The sequence below is a fragment of the Elephas maximus genome, chromosome 4 (assembly GCF_024166365.1).
Source record: "Elephas maximus indicus isolate mEleMax1 chromosome 4, mEleMax1 primary haplotype, whole genome shotgun sequence".
NCBI lineage: Eukaryota > Metazoa > Chordata > Mammalia > Proboscidea > Elephantidae > Elephas > Elephas maximus.
In genome coordinates, this window is record NC_064822.1 from 117,621,622 (window position 1) to 117,639,646 (window position 18,025).

The 18,025-nt window shown below is 57.0% G+C and overlaps 1 protein-coding gene across 4 annotated transcripts; it reads right to left on the minus strand.

Moving 5' to 3' along the window:
* Positions 1-1,137: 1,137 nt before the first annotated feature.
* On the minus strand, positions 1,138-17,589 carry AGAP2 (ArfGAP with GTPase domain, ankyrin repeat and PH domain 2). Of its 4 annotated transcripts, XM_049883715.1 has the most exons (19): positions 12,523-13,816; positions 10,813-10,871; positions 10,112-10,199; positions 9,846-9,931; positions 9,566-9,713; positions 8,203-8,337; positions 7,752-7,861; positions 7,185-7,343; positions 6,942-7,028; positions 6,752-6,856; positions 6,183-6,345; positions 5,883-6,002; positions 4,802-4,930; positions 3,828-3,887; positions 3,448-3,596; positions 3,264-3,354; positions 2,908-3,130; positions 2,524-2,779; positions 1,138-2,155 (listed from the first exon to the last, which is right to left on the minus strand). In XM_049883715.1, exons 1-19 carry the CDS (start codon positions 13,685-13,687, stop codon positions 1,913-1,915), a joined length of 3,576 nt encoding a protein of 1,191 aa, XP_049739672.1. In that variant the 5' UTR covers positions 13,688-13,816; the 3' UTR covers positions 1,138-1,912. The 4 variants fall into 4 exon arrangements, with proteins under 4 accessions (XP_049739672.1, XP_049739676.1, XP_049739674.1 ...); XM_049883719.1 differs by lacking the exons at positions 3,828-3,887; positions 12,523-13,816 and adding an exon at positions 17,295-17,589; XM_049883717.1 differs by lacking the exon at positions 5,883-6,002 and having other exon boundaries at positions 12,523-13,817.
* Between the last annotated feature and the right edge of the window lie 436 nt (positions 17,590-18,025).

An 18,025-nucleotide genomic window follows, 5' to 3' on the forward strand; every position in this document is an offset into this window, starting at 1 on the left:
TCACCACCTGACTGGGCCAGGAAAAATGTCCCTACTGTAAGCTCTATGCCTGATACCTAGTGGTCAAGGTGAGCAGGCTGGCCAAGGGCAGTCATGTCTGGGGCTCGAGTGCTTATCAGGTACTCTCTGAGTGGGTATCGATACTCCCCAATTTACAAATAAACAGACGCCACTGAGGTAATCTGCCCAAGCCTACCTATGAAGTGGAGGGCCCGGTTTTGAAATCAGATCTGAACCCAAAGTTCCTGCTTTTAACCAGAGCTACCTATCTTCTCACCTCTCCTAGCTTCCCCCACAGGCCACCCTTTCATGTAAGCACCATGCTCCAGGCCTCCCAGAATGCTGGAGTCAGTGACTTCTCTGCTCGCAGTGTCCCCACTGCTGCTCCAACTTGCCCATCTCCTTCCACCAGGCAGTGACACACATAATGAAGTACCTGACCTACCACCTCTGTGCCCACCACCCTGCTACCAGCCCCAGTGGAAGGCATCCTCTGGCCCCACCCTCTCTGGCCCTCATCTCCCCACCTTGACCATGGTTTCCTGACCCGCCTCTTCAAAAACAGACCAGCAGCTCACCCCCTAGACAAAATCACTTCCTCTTTAATTGTTGTTGCAGATTCACACCACCTGCCAAGGAAGGAGATGAGGGGGGCATTTCCCCCCTGCCCCCACCTACATCCCTCCCCAAATTACCTGGTCCTTTGCAAAATATTTTACCAAAAAAAAAAAAAAGACTGGAAACCACTGACACAGACAGCCCAGGGGCTGGGTTGATTGAAGGAGGCAGGGCTGGGCCAGGTAAGTCCACCCCACCACCGCCATCCTGGTGATGGGATGGGGGGGCCTGGAAACCCTACCAACCACTTCACATCCTCTTAACCCGGGTTGGGAGGGATCATGGGGTTGAGGGATGGATCTGGAGCTGCTCTAGTGGGAGGGAGGGGCTGGACAGGGAGCATAGTGGAGGAGGGGTCCCATTGTCAGGGTGCCCCCTACCCCAAATCACCATGGGCTGCACAGTCACAGGTACGCAGTCACAGTCACAGACATTCACAACCCAAGAGCACCCCCACCCCATCCCACCCCTTGCCCACCCTTGGCTTTCCCTACCCCAAAAAGCCCTCCCCACGCCCCTGCCCGCCCCACTCCCTTGATGGGGAAAAAAGCAATAAATTACAAGGCCCCTCCCCAGCCCTCTTAGCCCGCTCCTGCTCCATCCTTTCTCTCCCCCGGGATAGTAGCTAGGAGGGGCCCAGGCTCTTGGCTCCACCAGCCCTTTAGCTTCCATCCATGGGTAGGTGCGGGGGGACGTTCTGATTTCCACTCCTCATGGTCCCTTTCACGGAAAGGGTTGGGGACTCCCCACCCCCATGGGCAGCAGGGGTCCTGCCCCTCTCTGCCCTTCTCCCATCACTCGGCAGTGAGATCAACATGGAAAGCTAGGGTTCCCCATATTGGCCCCAGGTCCCAAGACTAGCTCTTCCACGTACTAACCCCTCCCTCTGGTGTGGCGTCGCCCCAGGAGCCAGCCTGGGTATGGGCTCCCGCCAAAGGATTGTCCAGCACAGGCAGGTCTGGGTCTTTCCCCACCCCTAGGGGGCGCAAGCGGGCAGGTCCAAGCGCCCAGGGTCTAGTGCCGCGGCGAGGGCGCGCCCTTCGGTAGACCCAAAGGAATCCGCGTGGAAACAGTGCAGAGGGGGCGTGTTGAGTTGGGGTCTCCATGCGTCACTGGGGAGCGGGAGGTGAGTTTGTGTCCTCTGGGACGTGGGGGCTGTGCCCTCGTGGGGGGAGGAAGTGCTCCCGTGGGGCGGGGTGTGGATTGAAGAGGTGAGTGGGTGCATTTGTCCAGCGGTCCACCCGGTGTAGCAGTGCCCGACCCGTGTGAGGGGGGTGTCTCTCCCGCTGGGCAACTATACCAGCGCGACGGGGGCGTCAGCGCGGCCCACGCTGGCAGCGCTGCTCCGACGACGCGGGCTAGGAGTGGCGGTAATGCTGGGGGTGGTGGCCGCGCTGGGGGTGGTGGCCGTGCTGCCGCCCTCACCGGGGCAGCCATGCTGGAGAAGAATGTCGGCGCACAGCTGGCTCCCAGCCTGGCGCGCGTAGAACAGCGCCGTGTGGCCCTGCGCGTCGCGGGCGGACACGTCCGCACCATACTAGAGGGTAGAAATGGCTGCGTCACCGCGGGCGGTCCCCAGGGGCCGACACCCGCATGCTATCTCCACAAGATTTCCAAGTCCACTCCAGGGCCCCTTTGGAGAAACCGGGCTCCCAGCGTTAGGCTGTTTTCCCTCAAAAACCCCTTACCACCCCCTAGGGTTGCGGGGGGAACGGGCAGACAGAGCGCTGTGTGCCTGCCCTGGGCGCTGCTTGAGGAGAGGTGCCAATTAGCAGTTTCTACTGGCCATCGCAGTTTCCATGACAAGCTGTGAGTGACCATTCAGCAATTTAACATTCATTGCCCTAGGTGGTATTTTCTGTTGTTAGGCCCCTGGCCGCCCACCGCGCCCCCCCCTTCACATACCCACAACAGCAGCTGCGTGATGACGACGTGGGCCAGTTCAGCCGCCAGGTGGAGCGGGGAACGGAGCTGAGGGTCCTCTACGCTGGTGTCCAGCGGTCCGTGTCGCGCATGGGCCAGGAGCAGGAGGACCATGGCCACGTCCTGGGCCTGCACTGCAGCCCACAGCTGGCGGCCCAGAGGCTCCTCGGTGGTGCCCAGCGGCGCCAGAAACAGCAGCTGCTCGTACTTAGCACGAATCCATGACTCACGCTCCTCCCTGCAAAACCGGGTATCAACCGGAAGGGCTCTAGGGACCCCCCAACCCAGGACTTCTGGCCCCTAACCAGGGCACCCTCTTGAAAGCCGCGCACTCCCCAGCGTCCCTCCCCGTTCCCTCACACGTACCGCGAAGAGTCCCGCGTGGGCTTGGCACGACCCCGAGTGTCACTCTCCCACACGCGGTTGGCCATGTCGTTGCCAATGGCCGTCAGCACCAGGGTCAGCTCCCGCGGCCAATCATCCAAGTCGAGCGAGCGAACGCGGGACAGGTGTGTGCCCAGGTTCCGGTGGATGCCAGAGCACTCGATGCAGATGAGTGCACCCAGGTTCAAGCTGGCCCACGTGGGGTCTGGGAACGGAGTGCAGGGGTTGGCTCCGGGCTGGGCGGCATAGACACCCCAGCATTTAAGAACTCCAGCAAACCACACTCCCTAGCCCCTGACACCGCCTCCCAGTTCCCTCCGCTGCCCCCTTGTGCTCACTGGGGGCCCCGCAGTCCACGCAGGTAGAGTTCCCCTTGGCGTTACGGATTGCCTGGATGGCCACGGCTTCGCTTTGGCTGTCGGTGCGCAGCTGCAGAAGAGAGTAGAGTTAGCACTGACACTCCCTCAGAGCTCCTCTCTGAATTCCTCAGACACTCACCTCTGCTCTCCCTGCACTGATTACCTTGACCTTGCTGCTCTCACAGCATTGCAGACTGGCTAGGATCTGACTTTCGATGGCCTGGACCCAGGCGTCCCGCTCCTCAAAACTGGCTGCCTCAAAGTGCCACGTCTGGCCAGTGCTGGACACGATCAGGAACTCGAAGTTTTCCTCTGGGCAGAGGGAGGGGATGGGGTCATGAGGGACAGAGTTCACTCAGGAGCCACCTTGCCCAAATGTTTCCTCCCTGATGTCCATCCCGGGTCCCTGGGAGTAGGGCGGAGGGGGTTGGGGAAGCAAAGGGTGGGAGAGAGCAGGAAGCCCAAGCACATGCAGGGGGAGGCAGGGCACCCCCACCCCTCTGCACCCCAGCTGAGCGCCCCTCCCAGCTCCCCACTTGTTACCTGCTTTATAAATATTTCTTAAACTACCAAAGGATTTTAGTTTCCACATTTTGCGCTTGGCTGGTTTCCCGAAGCGAAGGAGTTAGAGATAGAATGGACAGAGAAAGATAGACCAAGAAAAAAGAAAAAGAGAGGCAGATGGAGAGATAGAGACAGTGACAGAGTGCCAGAGACAAAGCAGGACAGACAGATGGGGAGAAAAAGCAGAACTAAAGTCAGTGGCCCCAGAGCAGAGTGGAGCGGAAGCCAAGAGCCATGAGAGTAGGCAGATCTGGAACCTGGGTCTGAGCACCCAGCAGAGAGCAGGGGCGGTGGGGAGGGGTTATCATGACCAATGAGGACCCAGGTCTCTGGGAGGGGTAGGGAGGGTCAGGATCTGAGTGAACATGGGGATAGGGACAGAAACTGGGTCCTAGGCCTGGGATGAGGGGGCACTGCAGTTCAGGAGTCACTGGGACCTGGGGGTTCACTGGGGGCAGGAATGAGGATCACTGTGGTCAAGGGCTATTATGGGTTTGGTGATTACCGGAAGTCATTGGGAGAAGGGTTCGGTGGTCACAGAATCCAGGAGCTGGGGTGTCAATGGAAGACACTGAAGTCACAGGTTGTCACTGGGGGCCATGGGATAGGCTTGGGGGCTGCTGGGTACAGGGACTAGGGTGGTAAGTGGAGTTGAGGGCAGGGACAGGACCTAGAGGGCCATTAGGGGAAGGAGCAGGAGCTAGAGATTTATGGGGTCATTGAGAACAGGGGCTGGAGGCCACTGGGGGGAAAGGCATTGGCTGGGGAACAGGGAGAAAGGATAGGGGCTGAGGGATGTCTATCCATTTTTTCATTAAATTATTAGTAAAGTAGTAATGATAGTCAAGCACTCAGCTCAGGTACTTTTCCTCCTCCTGCAGGAGCTAGGCCAGGGATCTGGAGTTAGGGGTGAGGGTCCAGGGTGAGAAAGGAACTGCCCACCAGGGCCTCACCTTCAGCCTGCCCGGCAGAGCCTTCAGTCTTAGATGGTGTTGTCAATTTCTTCCTCCTCTGCTTCTTCACCATGGGAGAAGGAGGGGGTTCCCGAGTCAGGGGGCTCAGGTCTCCAGATGGGGTACAGTCTTAGAGAAGGGGATACAGCTGCCTCAGTTGCTCCCTCCACAGATTTCCTGATTTCTCAGTAGCCTGTCTCCTCCCCTTAACTAGCTTTGGCATTTATGATACCCCTCCAGGAGGTCCCCCTTGATCATCCCTGGGAAGGTGGGCAGATGAGTGGTTTAGAGTCAGACCTGCACTCAGATCCTGGCTCTGCCACTTACTGGCCTTGAGACCTTGAGCAAGTCACTTAATCTTCTGAGCCTCAGTTTCTTCATCCCTAAGATGGGGATAATAATCTTGACAAGGTTGTTGTGAGGATTACTTATGAGAATGTTACTTGCTATTTAAATACATATACATATATATATGAATTTTAGCATTTGAAAAATTTTTAAGCCTAAAACAGCAAATTATAAAAAAAGAAAAATCATATATATTTCCAAATACAGTAAAACCTGTGAAAGCCAGAGCCTATGTGATGCTGAAACCTGCCAGAGGAGGAAAACTCAAATATTTTCCATTAAAATGAGTGATAGAAAAGTAGTAAAACTGCACCTTGTCAAAGGCAGAAAATTTGCAAGGACTGGACAAACAAGGCAGTCCCATCGAGTTCCGCTCTCCCAGGTTTCACTGTATTCCAAACCCTGATGGCTGGCTATATACTGGACAATGTTCTCAGTTTGTTTGAGCCTCAAAGCAACCCTCTGAGGTAGAAACTATTATTATGTCCATTTTACAGATGAGGGAACTGAGGCATGGAGAGGTCAAGTAACTTGCCCAAGTGGGAAGCCAGAATTTGAGCCCAGGCAGTTTGGCTCTAGAGCCCACTTGTCTTAACAATTATGATAAACACGCCATGGCTTAGAAGATGCTTAGTGTGTTCACTCATGCATTCATTCCAGCCTCTAAGCTTCCCTCCCCGATTCATTTCCCACTCATTTGAATCTGTAAGATGGAGGGTGGGTCCTCACTGACCAGTGCTGAGGGCTCGGGCCAAATTCCGGTCTGGCTTCAGCAGGTGCTTAGATGTCTGGTCTGGTGGTGGCTGCAGGGAACTGGGACTGGGGCTTGGGCTTGGGGTGGGAGTGGTGGCTTCTGCCAGAAGATAAAACCTCAGTGAGCCACTCTGTCTCCTGGCCTCATTCCCTCTGTGGTCCTTCTTCATCACCCACCTTCCTGCTTGTCCAGTCCCAGCCCCCAGTTCCCTACTACCCCTTCCTTTTCCCCAGGCCTGGCTCCTCTCCTGACCCTTTGTCATGAGCTGCATCCACTCACCAGGGCCTTCACCCATCTGGACAGTGCTCATGTCCTTGACCAGCCCGTTGATGCTGGCTGAGGGGCCAAAAGCAGAAATGGCCCGTGGGGGCCTCTTGCCAGGGACTTTGACTGTTGTCCGTAGCAAGTCCATCTCCTTGCCGTGGGTACTGTGGTTGTAATCCTGGAGGGATACAGGGGCCGAGGGTGTAGGGAAGGTTGGAGTCCTTGGTGGTGCTGGGAATCAGTCAATAGTATGGGATAGAGCGGGCTCTGGGACCTGACCACGTGGGGATAATTTTCCAGAGGATGGGGCCACCAGACTCAGACCAGCACTGTCTCCTCCATGAAGCATTCCCTGAATGCAGGCCATGTGGAGGCCCTGCCCCTGTGCTCTCCCACTGGACTGCAAGTTGCTGAGGGGATATCTCTACATCTCCAGCATGGGCACACGGTGCCCAGCACAGGCTTATTAGACTTAAGGACTAGGGCTTCCCAGAAATGATGTGTTTGTAAGGGGCACAGACTAGCAGAGCTGCGAAGGGCATGCCCAGCCAGCCTGCATGGTCCAGCCAGTCTCTGCTACTCACATTAATGCTGGGGTGGTACAGTAGGAAGCCATTACTGGATAGGGTCACATACTTCTTCTTCCATTCTTTGTTCAAGGAGTTGCCACTTCGCTTTAGGAGAAAGCTCTGGAGTATGGAAAGACATGTGTTACAAAAAAGCCAGCTAAGACCAGCTGCCCCTTTGCTTGCCCCCAGTCCCTGGACTACTTACCTGTTTAATGGGGATGGCTCGCCCGCTCCCTGTGGTCTCCCCTCGACTGTCCAAGCTCCGTTTCTCAGAGTCACTGCCCCGACGATTCTGGAATGGTTACTGGCATCAGATAAAGGGTGGGAAGGGGGATACACTGATGGAAAGACAGGAAGACAGATGAAGGGCCCAATGGAGTGGCCTGGGGACAAGGGAAGATGGGAAGATAACAGGGACAGGAAGATAGGGGGTCAACATGTCCAATACCGCAAAAAGGCTGGTCCTACGCTTGGCTGCCCGGTGCAGGGATCCTGGTGTGCTCAATCCAGCCACTGCAGCTGCCTCAGCTCGGAGTTCCCGGTGACCGACATTGGGTGAGGATGGAAGGGAGGAAGAGTAATCGCTAGTGTGACCCCCGTTACTAGCCTGGAGATGGATGAAGGAGTCAGCAGAATAGCTGAGATGCCCTCACCCCACCAACCTACTGTTATATCTGGTTATGGGGAATCCAAGACATTCCTTGATGTCAACATTTATTTGTATGATCATTAATAAAAAAAATCCTCACTAGCATTAGTACAGTGCTTTATACTTTACAAAGGTTAATTTCACATGTATTATGCCATACAATCTTCCTGATAACCTTGGTAGGATGCATGACTTGCCCAAGGACATTGTTTCTCAAACCTGGTTGATTCCCAGTCCAATGCACTTTCTAAATACCATTTTCATCTGTTCTCCCTGTCCCTTGGGTGCCCTGTCCCCGCCCTTGGGTCTTCAGCCCCTCCTCTGCATCTTTCCAGCCCTTCTGTAGACTCTGAAACCCGAACTCACCTGCCCAGCTATGGGGGTAGAAGCAGCTGAGTGGCTTGGGGAGCTGGGTAGGGACTTGCAGGCAGCCAGAAGCTGTTGTTGTTTCCGTAAGGTCACCACCTTCTGGGCCACTGAGGGGAGGAGGAAGAGCGTGAGCAGCAAAGATACCCCAGACTACCTTTGATGCCCAGCTTTCAGAAATCCCCAGCTTTGAGAAATCCCCAGGAGATGACATGGGCCCCAACTTCTTTGTCCCTGTGCCTCTGTGCCACCTGTGCCCTCACCAGCTCCTCTAGCCCAGAAAGACCATGTGGCTGTTAAGGAAACCTTCTTTGACCTCCCTCATCTCTCCTCCCTCCCACGGAAGCTAATTTCCTGCCACTCATAGAGAGTCCTAAATGCCCCACCTCTAGGAATATGCCGGGCCCCTTGGTTCCCACGTCCCATACACACTAGGGTTCACCACACTCACCCTCCTGGAAGACCCGGTCCACGTTGAGCCCATAGGTTGCACAAGTCTCATAGTAGCTGCAACGTTTCATATCCGCACACAGAGCCCTGGCACGAGCATCTCCCACGACCCGAGGGGAGGAAGCACTGATCCTATCTGAAGGGATGGGAAAGGGGCAGGACTGGATAAGGGGACCCCTCCCTTGCCCTTGTGCTCCAGTCCCAGGCTGGGCCCACTAGGAAGGGGTGAGAGAGAACACTTGTCCTATGACTGAGTGGAATGGAGTGTGTAAGCCCTTTCTGAGTGATAGGTCCCACTCACATGGCCAGCTGAAGTAAAAGTTGACTGGGTGAGCTCTGTGTGTGTCTTCAAAGAATACACTAGAGGCAAGCGGAGCTTCCTGACAAGGTCTGCAGTGGCTAAGACTCATGAATGATAATCACCCTGCCCTGCAAATCCATTGAACCCTAGCCCAGTGGGTGGACACCTGGGGTGTTAACTGGGAAAAGGTTGACTGTCCATGAGTAACAGGTAGACTGCTCACTCTGCAGTGGGAAACCAGGAGGCAAGCAACAGGTGGAGGCAGGCACCTGCAGGATGGGCATCCAGGCAGAAAGTCCTGCCAACTCGATGCAGGTGGGTACTGGAAAAGCTTTTCCTGGCTCTGATGGAGAGGCTGAGAGCCTCTGAATCACTACTTTGGGAACAAAAAAGTTTTATGTCCTCTGTTTTCTCTATCATTTCCTTTGTGATTTCTCTTTGTTTTTAGATAAGCTCTTTTGAAAGGTGACTGGAAAAGGCTTTCTATTCACACTAAACCCAAAACCAAACCAGTTGCCATTGAGTCAATTCACACTCATGGCAACCCCATGTGTTGCAAGGTAAAACTACACACTGTAGGGTTTTCAAGGCTGTGACCTTTCAGAAGCAGACTGCCAGGCCTTTCTTTCAAGGAGCCTCTGGATGGGTTCAAACCACCAACCTTCTGGTTAGTAGTCAAGCGCTTAATTGTTTATACCACTCAGGGACTTCCTTCTATCCACAGTAGGGTCTGAGATTTGGAGGGGTAAGGGGGGGATCTGTGTGTCCCGTGGTGGTGGTATTAGGAAATGGCAGTGTGAGAACATGAGGTAGATGACATCTCAGGAGAGGTGTGGAGACTGCTCTTATAGAAGCCCCATTCTCCCCTTTTCTCTGCTCAGACCTTGGGAAGTTTGTATTTGGTTTAATGATTCCCTTATTTGAAGACCTGGCTCCCTCTAGAGGGTTGCTGGAATCTAAGTGGCAATTTCCACACCTTACCAAGCTCTTGCTCATGTTGGCTAATACCCTAGTGGCTTTCATTGGGCTTCCCCTGAAAGCACTGCTTCCCCAGTCTCCTTACCTTGTGTCCCCACCAGTGCGAGGGCCAGGCCTCCCCGGCCCTCCCCTCGAAGGGAGCTCAGCTGCCCATGGAAACGGCTTACGGCCTGGAAACTGTTCTCATCCTCCAGGCTGAAGACAAAGATCACAGCATCTGCCCAGCCTGAGAACTTGCGGGGGGCGAGGGAACAAATGCAGGGTCAGACAAGTCTATTCCTCTGGACCCTGGGAAACCAGAGCCCTCTCCTTTGGCCAGTTCTGACCCCTGCCACACTACCCACCCCATGGCCTCGCCCCCTCACCTTGGCATCAGGTGCCCCAGCTTCCTCTCGGATTAGCACCAGATGAGTCTGTCCATCCACCAACATGTCTTTCTTGTGCTGCTCACCTGTACAGAGGGGTTGGAATGGTAGGTGGTCTGAGGTCACAAGTCATCAAGCCTCCTCCATGCTCCCTGTACCATAGCTATCATGGGTGCATCCTTCCCTCTGGTCTCCATATCTGCCAAGTCATTGATCTTAGATCCCTGATCCCAACCCTTAGCTTACTGTGGCTCCTAAGAACTCACTCTCTGTCTTCTCCAGCACCTGGTATGAACCAGTCAGGAATCGGTGGATGAGGGATGACTTCCCACTCCGAGCATCACCCAGCACACCCTGAGGAAAGGTTGTGGAACAGAGAATTAAGTAGAGGCAGGATCCTAGGGTCTGGATGCACTGCAGAAAGCCCAAAAGGGACTGGCAATGTTAAATTATCCAAGAAGGATTCTACAGGCCTGAATGAAGGTCAGTCAGGAGAAAGCATTTGGGAGGATCTGGGCATGAGTGTAGCAAGAGATGACCCCAAGCTCCAAGTGGACCACAAGTCAAAGAATGTCAGCAACTCAGAACCAGTTTGTTTTGTTTTGTTTAGGAACCATACTAGACCTGGGTGTGTGTGAGACGTCACAGCCCTAGGCACTAGTTGGAAAGTTTTACCAAATTCTAGCTAATGGAACATGAAGACCAAAGGAGAGATGCCAGCAATGAGAAACAGCCTGGAAAAGGACATGGACAAACAGAAGAAAGGGGAAGAATGTATATAGAGAAGACAAAGTTGTGAGAATATTTCAAGCCCCAGGATGGTGCTATAAAGGTCGAATCTCGAGAACTGGCAACAATTGTGCATTCTCACAGAGAGAAACAAGGGGAGAGATGAAGGGGAGAGGGTTGAGAGTGTACAGAGTGAGAGGTCAGCCTTCCCTACAGGAAAGGAGACTAGGTTACTTACCAGGCGCAGTTCAGGAATGGAGCGGCTCAAAGTCCATTCCTGGCTATTGACCAAAGCTTCTGTAATGGAAGAAGGGTAATAAGAGGGGAGGCTCAGGCCCAGGACTCCCAATCCTCACTCATCCCTCCTCCCTTTGGAACTTCCCTTAATCCCAGGACCATGGCTGGACTGGAGAGGTGTGTGGAGGGGATAGGTTTGAGAGTGGTCCCCAGTCCTCTTATCCCCGCCTCTCCCCACAGCTGTTGCTGCCGCTCAGTGGTTGCTTAGCAACAGAGCCAGCAAGACAAAAATACTTCAGTTGGCATCTCTCTTAAAGCACATCCCCAAACGTGGGTCCCTGCCCCAGACCAGAGGACCAGGGCTCTAACAGTGGCCAGGTTCTTCCCTCTGGAAGGAAAATGCAAGGGGGGCTCCTCCCCACCCCCACTGATTCCCAGGGCAGACCCTGGGAATCTGACATAGAAGCGAGTGAGTTCTTCTCAACTTCCATTTCACAGGATAGAAATTGAGGTGAGGGCTTTCCCTCCCCTTTTTCAAGGTCAGCTACACGGTGGCCCTGCCCCCCACCCCCTACAGCCCAAAGGATGGAGCGTGGATATTCCCATGCCTCCCTCTTCCGCACAATACCCACAAGCGACCTCCAAAAGAACTGGGGAAGGGCTTCATTCCCTGGCCGAGAGAAGCTACAGGCCTGGGAGAAAAGATGCTCCCTCCGCCTGCCGGGTCCAGCCCCCGCGCCTGACACCGGGCGGACGTTCCCGGGGCGCCGCAGCTGCGGCGGGAACTCTGGGATCCGGAGCCATCTGCTCCCACCCGCTCTGAAGCCAAACCCCAGGGGCCGCCCCCGCTCCCTGACCCGCCTCTCCTCCCGGGAGTGTGAACCGAACCAACGAATCCTCCGCCTCTCTCCTCCAGAAAAAAATAGACACCCCCCGGAAAAACACCCCCTTCCCGGTACCACCTCCCAAGCCTCCCCGGGTAAGAATTGCCTTTGCAGCAGTTCCACCCCCTGACTCACTCGGGGTCAGTCCCCGGCGGGTTTCAGCGCCGCTCTGGGACGCTGGTGGGCCGTGGGGAAGTGAGGCTTCCCATCCGCCCCCTCTCACTTTACACTGAAATATTCAGCAAGTTCCAGCCCCCACGCAGTCCGAAACCGCCCACTCCGCCTTCACTGCATGGAAAGAAACAGTCCCTTCCTACTGCCTCACTAGCCTGCTCTCAGCCCTGGGGAGGACCTGTCCCTGGCGAGGAGCTTTCTGCAAGGTCACTGTCAGGCCACCTGCCCCAGGTGCTCAGGGGGAAACTGAGGCTTTCTCATCACTTCCACCTCCAATGTCTCTCTGGACAAGGCAAAGTCCTGTCTCCAGGCTCTCGGACTTTAGCAGAGGCTGGAATTGGGGTCTGGAGCGTCCCTGCGAGCAATTTCCTACAGCCATTCTGACCGAGGAAATTCTCTTCCCAGAAAGCCATGAGGCTCTGAGTCCACCCGAAATCAACTAGTCTCTTATGTCGCACAGCTGTGGTGGCTACTCACCCCCCTTCAGGTCCTCCTATTTTTTGCCCCAGACCTTGGCAGAGGAGTGAACCTGGTTCACCCATCCACCCGAGAGAGAGAAGCTTCCCTAGCTCAATCCTGCACACAGCTCGCCCACCCCAAGCTGACCGTTCCCGGCCCTCCCTTCCCTGTTCTCAGGCCCAGGCCCTACTCACTAGGGGAGGCGCGGAGCTCTGCGCCCAGCAGCTCCCGGGACCCGCTGCCAGAAGACAGGCCAGGGGTTGCGGGAGGGGGCCCGGAGCCAGGAGGCCCCCCCGTGCTCTTGGTGAAGATGCCACTGATAAACTTGAGCATTTTGCGGTCACGAGTGGATGCTCTGCCCCCCTCCCGGCCCCGTTTCAGCCCAGGAGCTGGAGGTTCCAGCGTGATTGGAGGCGCAGGCCCGGGGAGCTGCACGGAGGCGGCGGTGGCAGCAGCGGCTGGAACCGGAGTTGCTGGGACAGTTAGCGGAGGAGGCGAGCCGGCGGGTGGTCCCGGGTGCAAGTCACTGTTGTCCAAGGTCTTACTCTTGCCTTTCCGAGGGGACAGCTTCCCTCGGGCCCCGGGCCCAGCCCCGACCCCACCAAAGGTCGCGGCTGCACTGCCCCCTCCTCCGGCAGTGGCGGCAGCTGCGGTGACAGCAGCAGCAGAGGCTCCAGTCCCTGCGCTGCTTTTTGACCCCTTGACCCTGGGCTTGCCCTCGCTTTCGGGCCATGACAGGCGGCTACCCGCGCCCTTGCCCCCTCCGGCTTTGGCGCCACTCGTGGTCACGGTCTTGCAAGGCTTGGGAGCCGGCGGAGGAGGCGCCACCTTGAGCCTCCGGCTGCCAGTGCCAGGGTGCGGGGAGGACGAGCCTGGGACACCACCGCCCGCCCGGCCTTCGGGTTCTGGGCCCCCCCAGCTGGGGCTACTGAGCAGGGGCCGCCGGGAGGAGGTGGTGGTGCCCCCAGGCTTCGGGTCGGGGCTCAGTCCCCCGGAGAGGGGAGGTCCCGGGGGGGCGGCCCAGAGAGAGAGGCGGCGGCCGGGAGCCGGGGAGACGGGGCGGGCCGGACTGGCCGGGGACAGGGTGGGGGGCTCGGTGCCCCCCGCGCCCGAGCTGCTAGTGCTGATCCACAGCGCATCCTGTCGGTGGAAGAGACGCTCGTGCCGCTTCTTGCCCGGCTCCTCCGCGCCTCGGGGGCTGCCGGGATCCCCGGTCTCGGTGCCCCTAGCCCCAGGGGCGCCGGCCGCGGCTGCAGACGGGGAAGGCGGCGGTGGAGGCACCGACTCGAGCTTGACCAGGGTAAGCGAGATGAGGTAGGTCGTTGTCCGGCGCTGAAGCGCGCCCGCGCCCCGGCTCATGGGGCCCCGAGACCCCCGAGCTGGGGAGGAGAGGGGACTCCCCCGGACTGCCTCAGGGGGGCCCAGCCATGGGGCCACCCTGCTCGCTGCCCCCAGCCCCTGGACCCCGCTGAGCCCCTGGCCAGGCTCCGCTGTCGCCGCCGCCTCCGCCGCCTCCGCTTGCGCCCCCCTCCCATCACACGGGGCGCCCCCTCCCCATGCTCCCCGCCCTGCGCCCCCACCCCTTTGGAGCCCCGGGACCTTGGTGCTGCTCCAGGGAGGCGCGCTGGACAGTGTACCCCGGCCTGGGTGGGGACACAGAGATGGGCGAGGGAGGGCCGGGAGGGCAGTAGTGGTGGCAAATGGGGGAGAGGGAGGGAAAAGGGGCAAAAAGAGGGAACCGGAGGCTGGGGGAGAAGAGGAACCGGTGCGGGGGAGGCAAGGACGAGGAATGGGGGCTCCGGAGACCCGAGCCGCCGATGGGGTCGGAGAGGGGGTCGTGAGGAGGGTGGGGAGCTAGTGGGGCTGGCCGTGCGGAGGATTCGCAGGGCGCAGGGAGGATGCTGGGGATGGAGATACAGACGGCGGCGGGGGAGGAAGGAGGGAAGCAGGAGGGAGGTGGGAACCCACAGGTCCAGGGGCTAGGAGAGGAGGGGAGGAGCGTGAGATCCGAGCGAAGAGTCCGGGGGGCTCGCGGGGGCTCGGCTCCGTCCGGATGCGCGCTGTGTCCGGGCGCTTCCCTCACGTTGACGAGGAGGCGGCCCCCCGCCCCCCCAACCCTATCTCCCCCTCACCTCCTCTCTACCAGCACGGCTGTCTGCGAGGGCGGCGCAAAACCCAGGACTGGATTCTCCTTCCAAAGCCTGGGCTGGATTTCCTGGGACTTGGACTCACCTACTCCAAAGACCTAGCCCCCTTGTCTTTCACACCACTGTTGGTCAGTGCGACTGTGAGTGGGACATTTAGGGACAAGAGTGAAAGCTGACGTGTGGGTAGACAGGCCGCGGAGAAAACGGAGCACACTCAGGCTCAGTATCAATTCTGAGAAAGCTGACATGGGAAAGTAGGGAACCCTGAAATCTCTTTTCCAGAGCCCCTCATTGCCCCTAGGTACCCGGACATGTTCCCTTCCCCACGACCCAGCATCCCGCTGCACACACATGTAATACACTAATGGGGCCTCGATCTGAGCCCGACTGTCCCAGAGTGAACTTGGAAAGTGTTCCCTTGGGATGGGGACAAACAAGGAACTCAGCGGGGTAGGAGGGAGGAGGATGCGGAGGGAGAGATACGGGGACTCAGGGAGTCCAGGCCTGGGTGAGTCAAGGCTCCACTCGAGATGGAGGGAGAAGGGATATGTCTACGAAATGACTGCACCCCCCCTACCAAAATGCATCCGGTCTCCATAGCAACCGTAGCTCCAAGAGTGCCTCAGAAACAGCGGGGATAAGCAGAGAGGAGAGATCCGTGTGTGCGGTGGGTGGGGAACCCGCCAGAGAATGTTGGGCTAGTGGAGGCACTATCCTTGCACCTGGTTACCCACATGTGGGGGTTTACCTCCCCAACTATAAGGACCCCCCGACCCCCCGCAGTTGAGGCAGCAGAAGCCTGCCTCTCCCGGGTTCCCATTCAGTCTCCAGAGGTTTGCAGGGTGGGTTCTTTTAGAAGGTTAAAAAGAGCGTAGGCGGAATGGAAAACGTCTGCTTTGTGTCCCCCACCCCGCTAGGGACCCTGGAGTCCAAGGCTCACAGTCCTCCAGCCCGCAGCGAAGGGTGAAGGGGTTAGGCCGGCAAGGAACAGAGTCTGGGACAGAGGTGGGGGGGAGAGCGGGGGAGCGGAGAGCAGCCTTGCAGACCACTCGCTGGGACTTGGGGAGTCGCAGCTCCCCCTGATTTGGCGTCCCACCCTCCTGACGCAGCTGAGACTATAATAAGTGCCGCCGTGGGCGGCTCTTGGAGGCAGGAGCCGGCGGTGTGCTCGGCCGTAGGGGGTGAGGGTGGGGGGCGGAACCAGGATGCAGGGCGCTTTTTGTTCTCCCAGAGCCTGTAACCAACACCTAGGCGGTCCTGTCCCGGCTACCAGCAGCTTCACACCACCCTTTCTTACACAAAGCCTGTAGAACCCGGGTGACACCATTCTCAGGACAGGGTACCCTTCGATGGGCTGCTTTGAAGGCAAAGGTGAAGGAGAATTGTTGGCTCTGGCTTAATTTTCCTTTGGTGACCTCAGTTTCCTTTTATATTCAATGGGAACAGAATCCTGGCTCTTAAGGAAGGAGTGTGCAAACCACTCAAAAGGAGTCAAGTCTCCTCTGAGATTTCAGCCTCCACTCCTCCTCTCCCTTTCCTTTTCCAGAGCTAAGCAGAGGACTTATACCCAAGTAACCACCTAAACCTCTCTCCTCCCTGTTTTCTATAGGGGTGGAGCTTAGAGTCCCTCCCTAGGAGGCACCCTGAGGTCAGCCTTTCCAATCCCCAATACTGTTAGGACAGGTGTCGCTGTAGTTCCGGGCAAATAAGGGATTGGAGAACCAGAGGTGAGAGGGCAAGGGGGAGGAGGAGGCATGGAAAGGGTCAGACTGTTCCCCTAGGAAAGCAAAGTGTTCTTTCCCCAAGTTGTGCTCTGGTGGCCTCCACCATCAGAGAGATCTGGCAAGAGGTCCCTGAGGGGGGAGAACATCTCCTGACTCCCCAGGTAGGTAGCTAAGAATGGAGAGGACTGAAGTGGTTGGAAGAGACTAGAATGTGATGGAAGACGTGCTTCCATGAGCAAAGTAGTCTGCTTTTGTTAGCTCACTGTCACATCAGAGGTGAATGAGATGAAAGTAGGCTGGAGACAACCTCCAGTTCCACCAGTTCCCTAGTGGTAGGGCCTTGTGAATGGTGAAAAGCTGTCCCTGTCGGGGCCCCACCACAGGATTGAAGGCCTGGGTGGGGGCAGGAGGATGTGGCGATGATGTTGCCATGGCAGCACTTCCTCCCTGTGTTGTCATCACTTGCTCTAATGGCAGTAAGGAGGTAGAGCGGAAGGTGTGTGGGGGAAGACAAGAGCAGGAGCATGGGGAGAAGAGGGGACCAAGAAGAGTCCTGGGGACTTCTCTGCAATTAGGCTGGGCAGAATGTGTTGTGTGAGTGTTAATGTGGGCTTAGGAGCCTGAGATTCTCTGCATGGTGTATTTCAACGTGTGTGTGTGTGTTTCCTTTACAGCTGGAGAACAAGAGGTCTCTGATCCTTAGTGGGTCCTGGGAATGAATACATTATTCAATCCCAGAACCTCCTGCCCCGAAATGCTTCCTGCTTTGGACTCCCCAAGCAGGGACCAAGTCTACCATCAGTCGGTCACAGCCCTTCTTCCCCGTGCTCACCCACTGCTTCATTGCCAAGGGGGTCAGCTCAGCAGTGACCTGCATTTTGATCCCCTGGGAGAAGGATCAGAGCTGGGGAAAGAGTAAAAATGACCCCTCCCATGTGTTTTTCCATCCTCCCCGAATGTATTCTTCCCTAGAGCCCAGCTCCATCTTGGGGACTAGGAAGTAGCTGATTGGGAAATAATGTAGCACCTGGCTAACCTTTGCATGCCCTTGCTGGTCCCCCATACACTCAAGTTGGGAGCTGACCCTTCTCTTACCTCCTATGCTGTCCAGTGAGGCCTGGATGCTCTCCCGAAGTTCAGGGTTACCCACTCTCTCTGCAAGCTTCCTGAGGCGGCTCAGAGCCTCCTTGGCCACCTCATGTCGTCTGACTTCTGCTCTCACTGCGGCTACAGCCAGCTGCCTCTGAGCATTCATGGTGCCCAGACCTGTCTTGCCAGGCTAACAGCAACCTCTGGCCCCGAAGCCCATGGTCCCGCAGGCCCTAGCCCCCAAAAGGCCCTTCTGGTGTGCCCCAGAACTCCCGGCCCTGCCCGCCCTTCCGTCTGTCTGTCGGCCTCACTTCCTGACTGGTGAGGTTCAAACCCACAGCCTGAGACAGCACTACCTCCTGTACCTCCCACCCCCTCTAGTGTTGGTCCGTCAGCCCTGCCAGCCAGTACCTGCTATGATTCTCCAGCCAGGAGGATGGAGAATCTTAACAAGTGTACTAGGACCTCCTGTAGAAGGTAGCCAATTAAGATGGGTGTTGGTTCTGGGAGTGTGTGTCAAGCCAGGTCACAGGTGCAATCCCGAACTCTTACAGGAATCCATACACACTTGATTTGTCACCCTCATAGTCCTGCATCCTAGTTTACATTTGTACTCACCACCCGCTCTGCATATCCCAATAAGCCCTGGATACTTACATCTTGCAATGTAACTATTGCTCAGTCACCTACCCCACTGACCAACCACCTGCTGCTTAAGGGACCAAGTAGGTATGGGG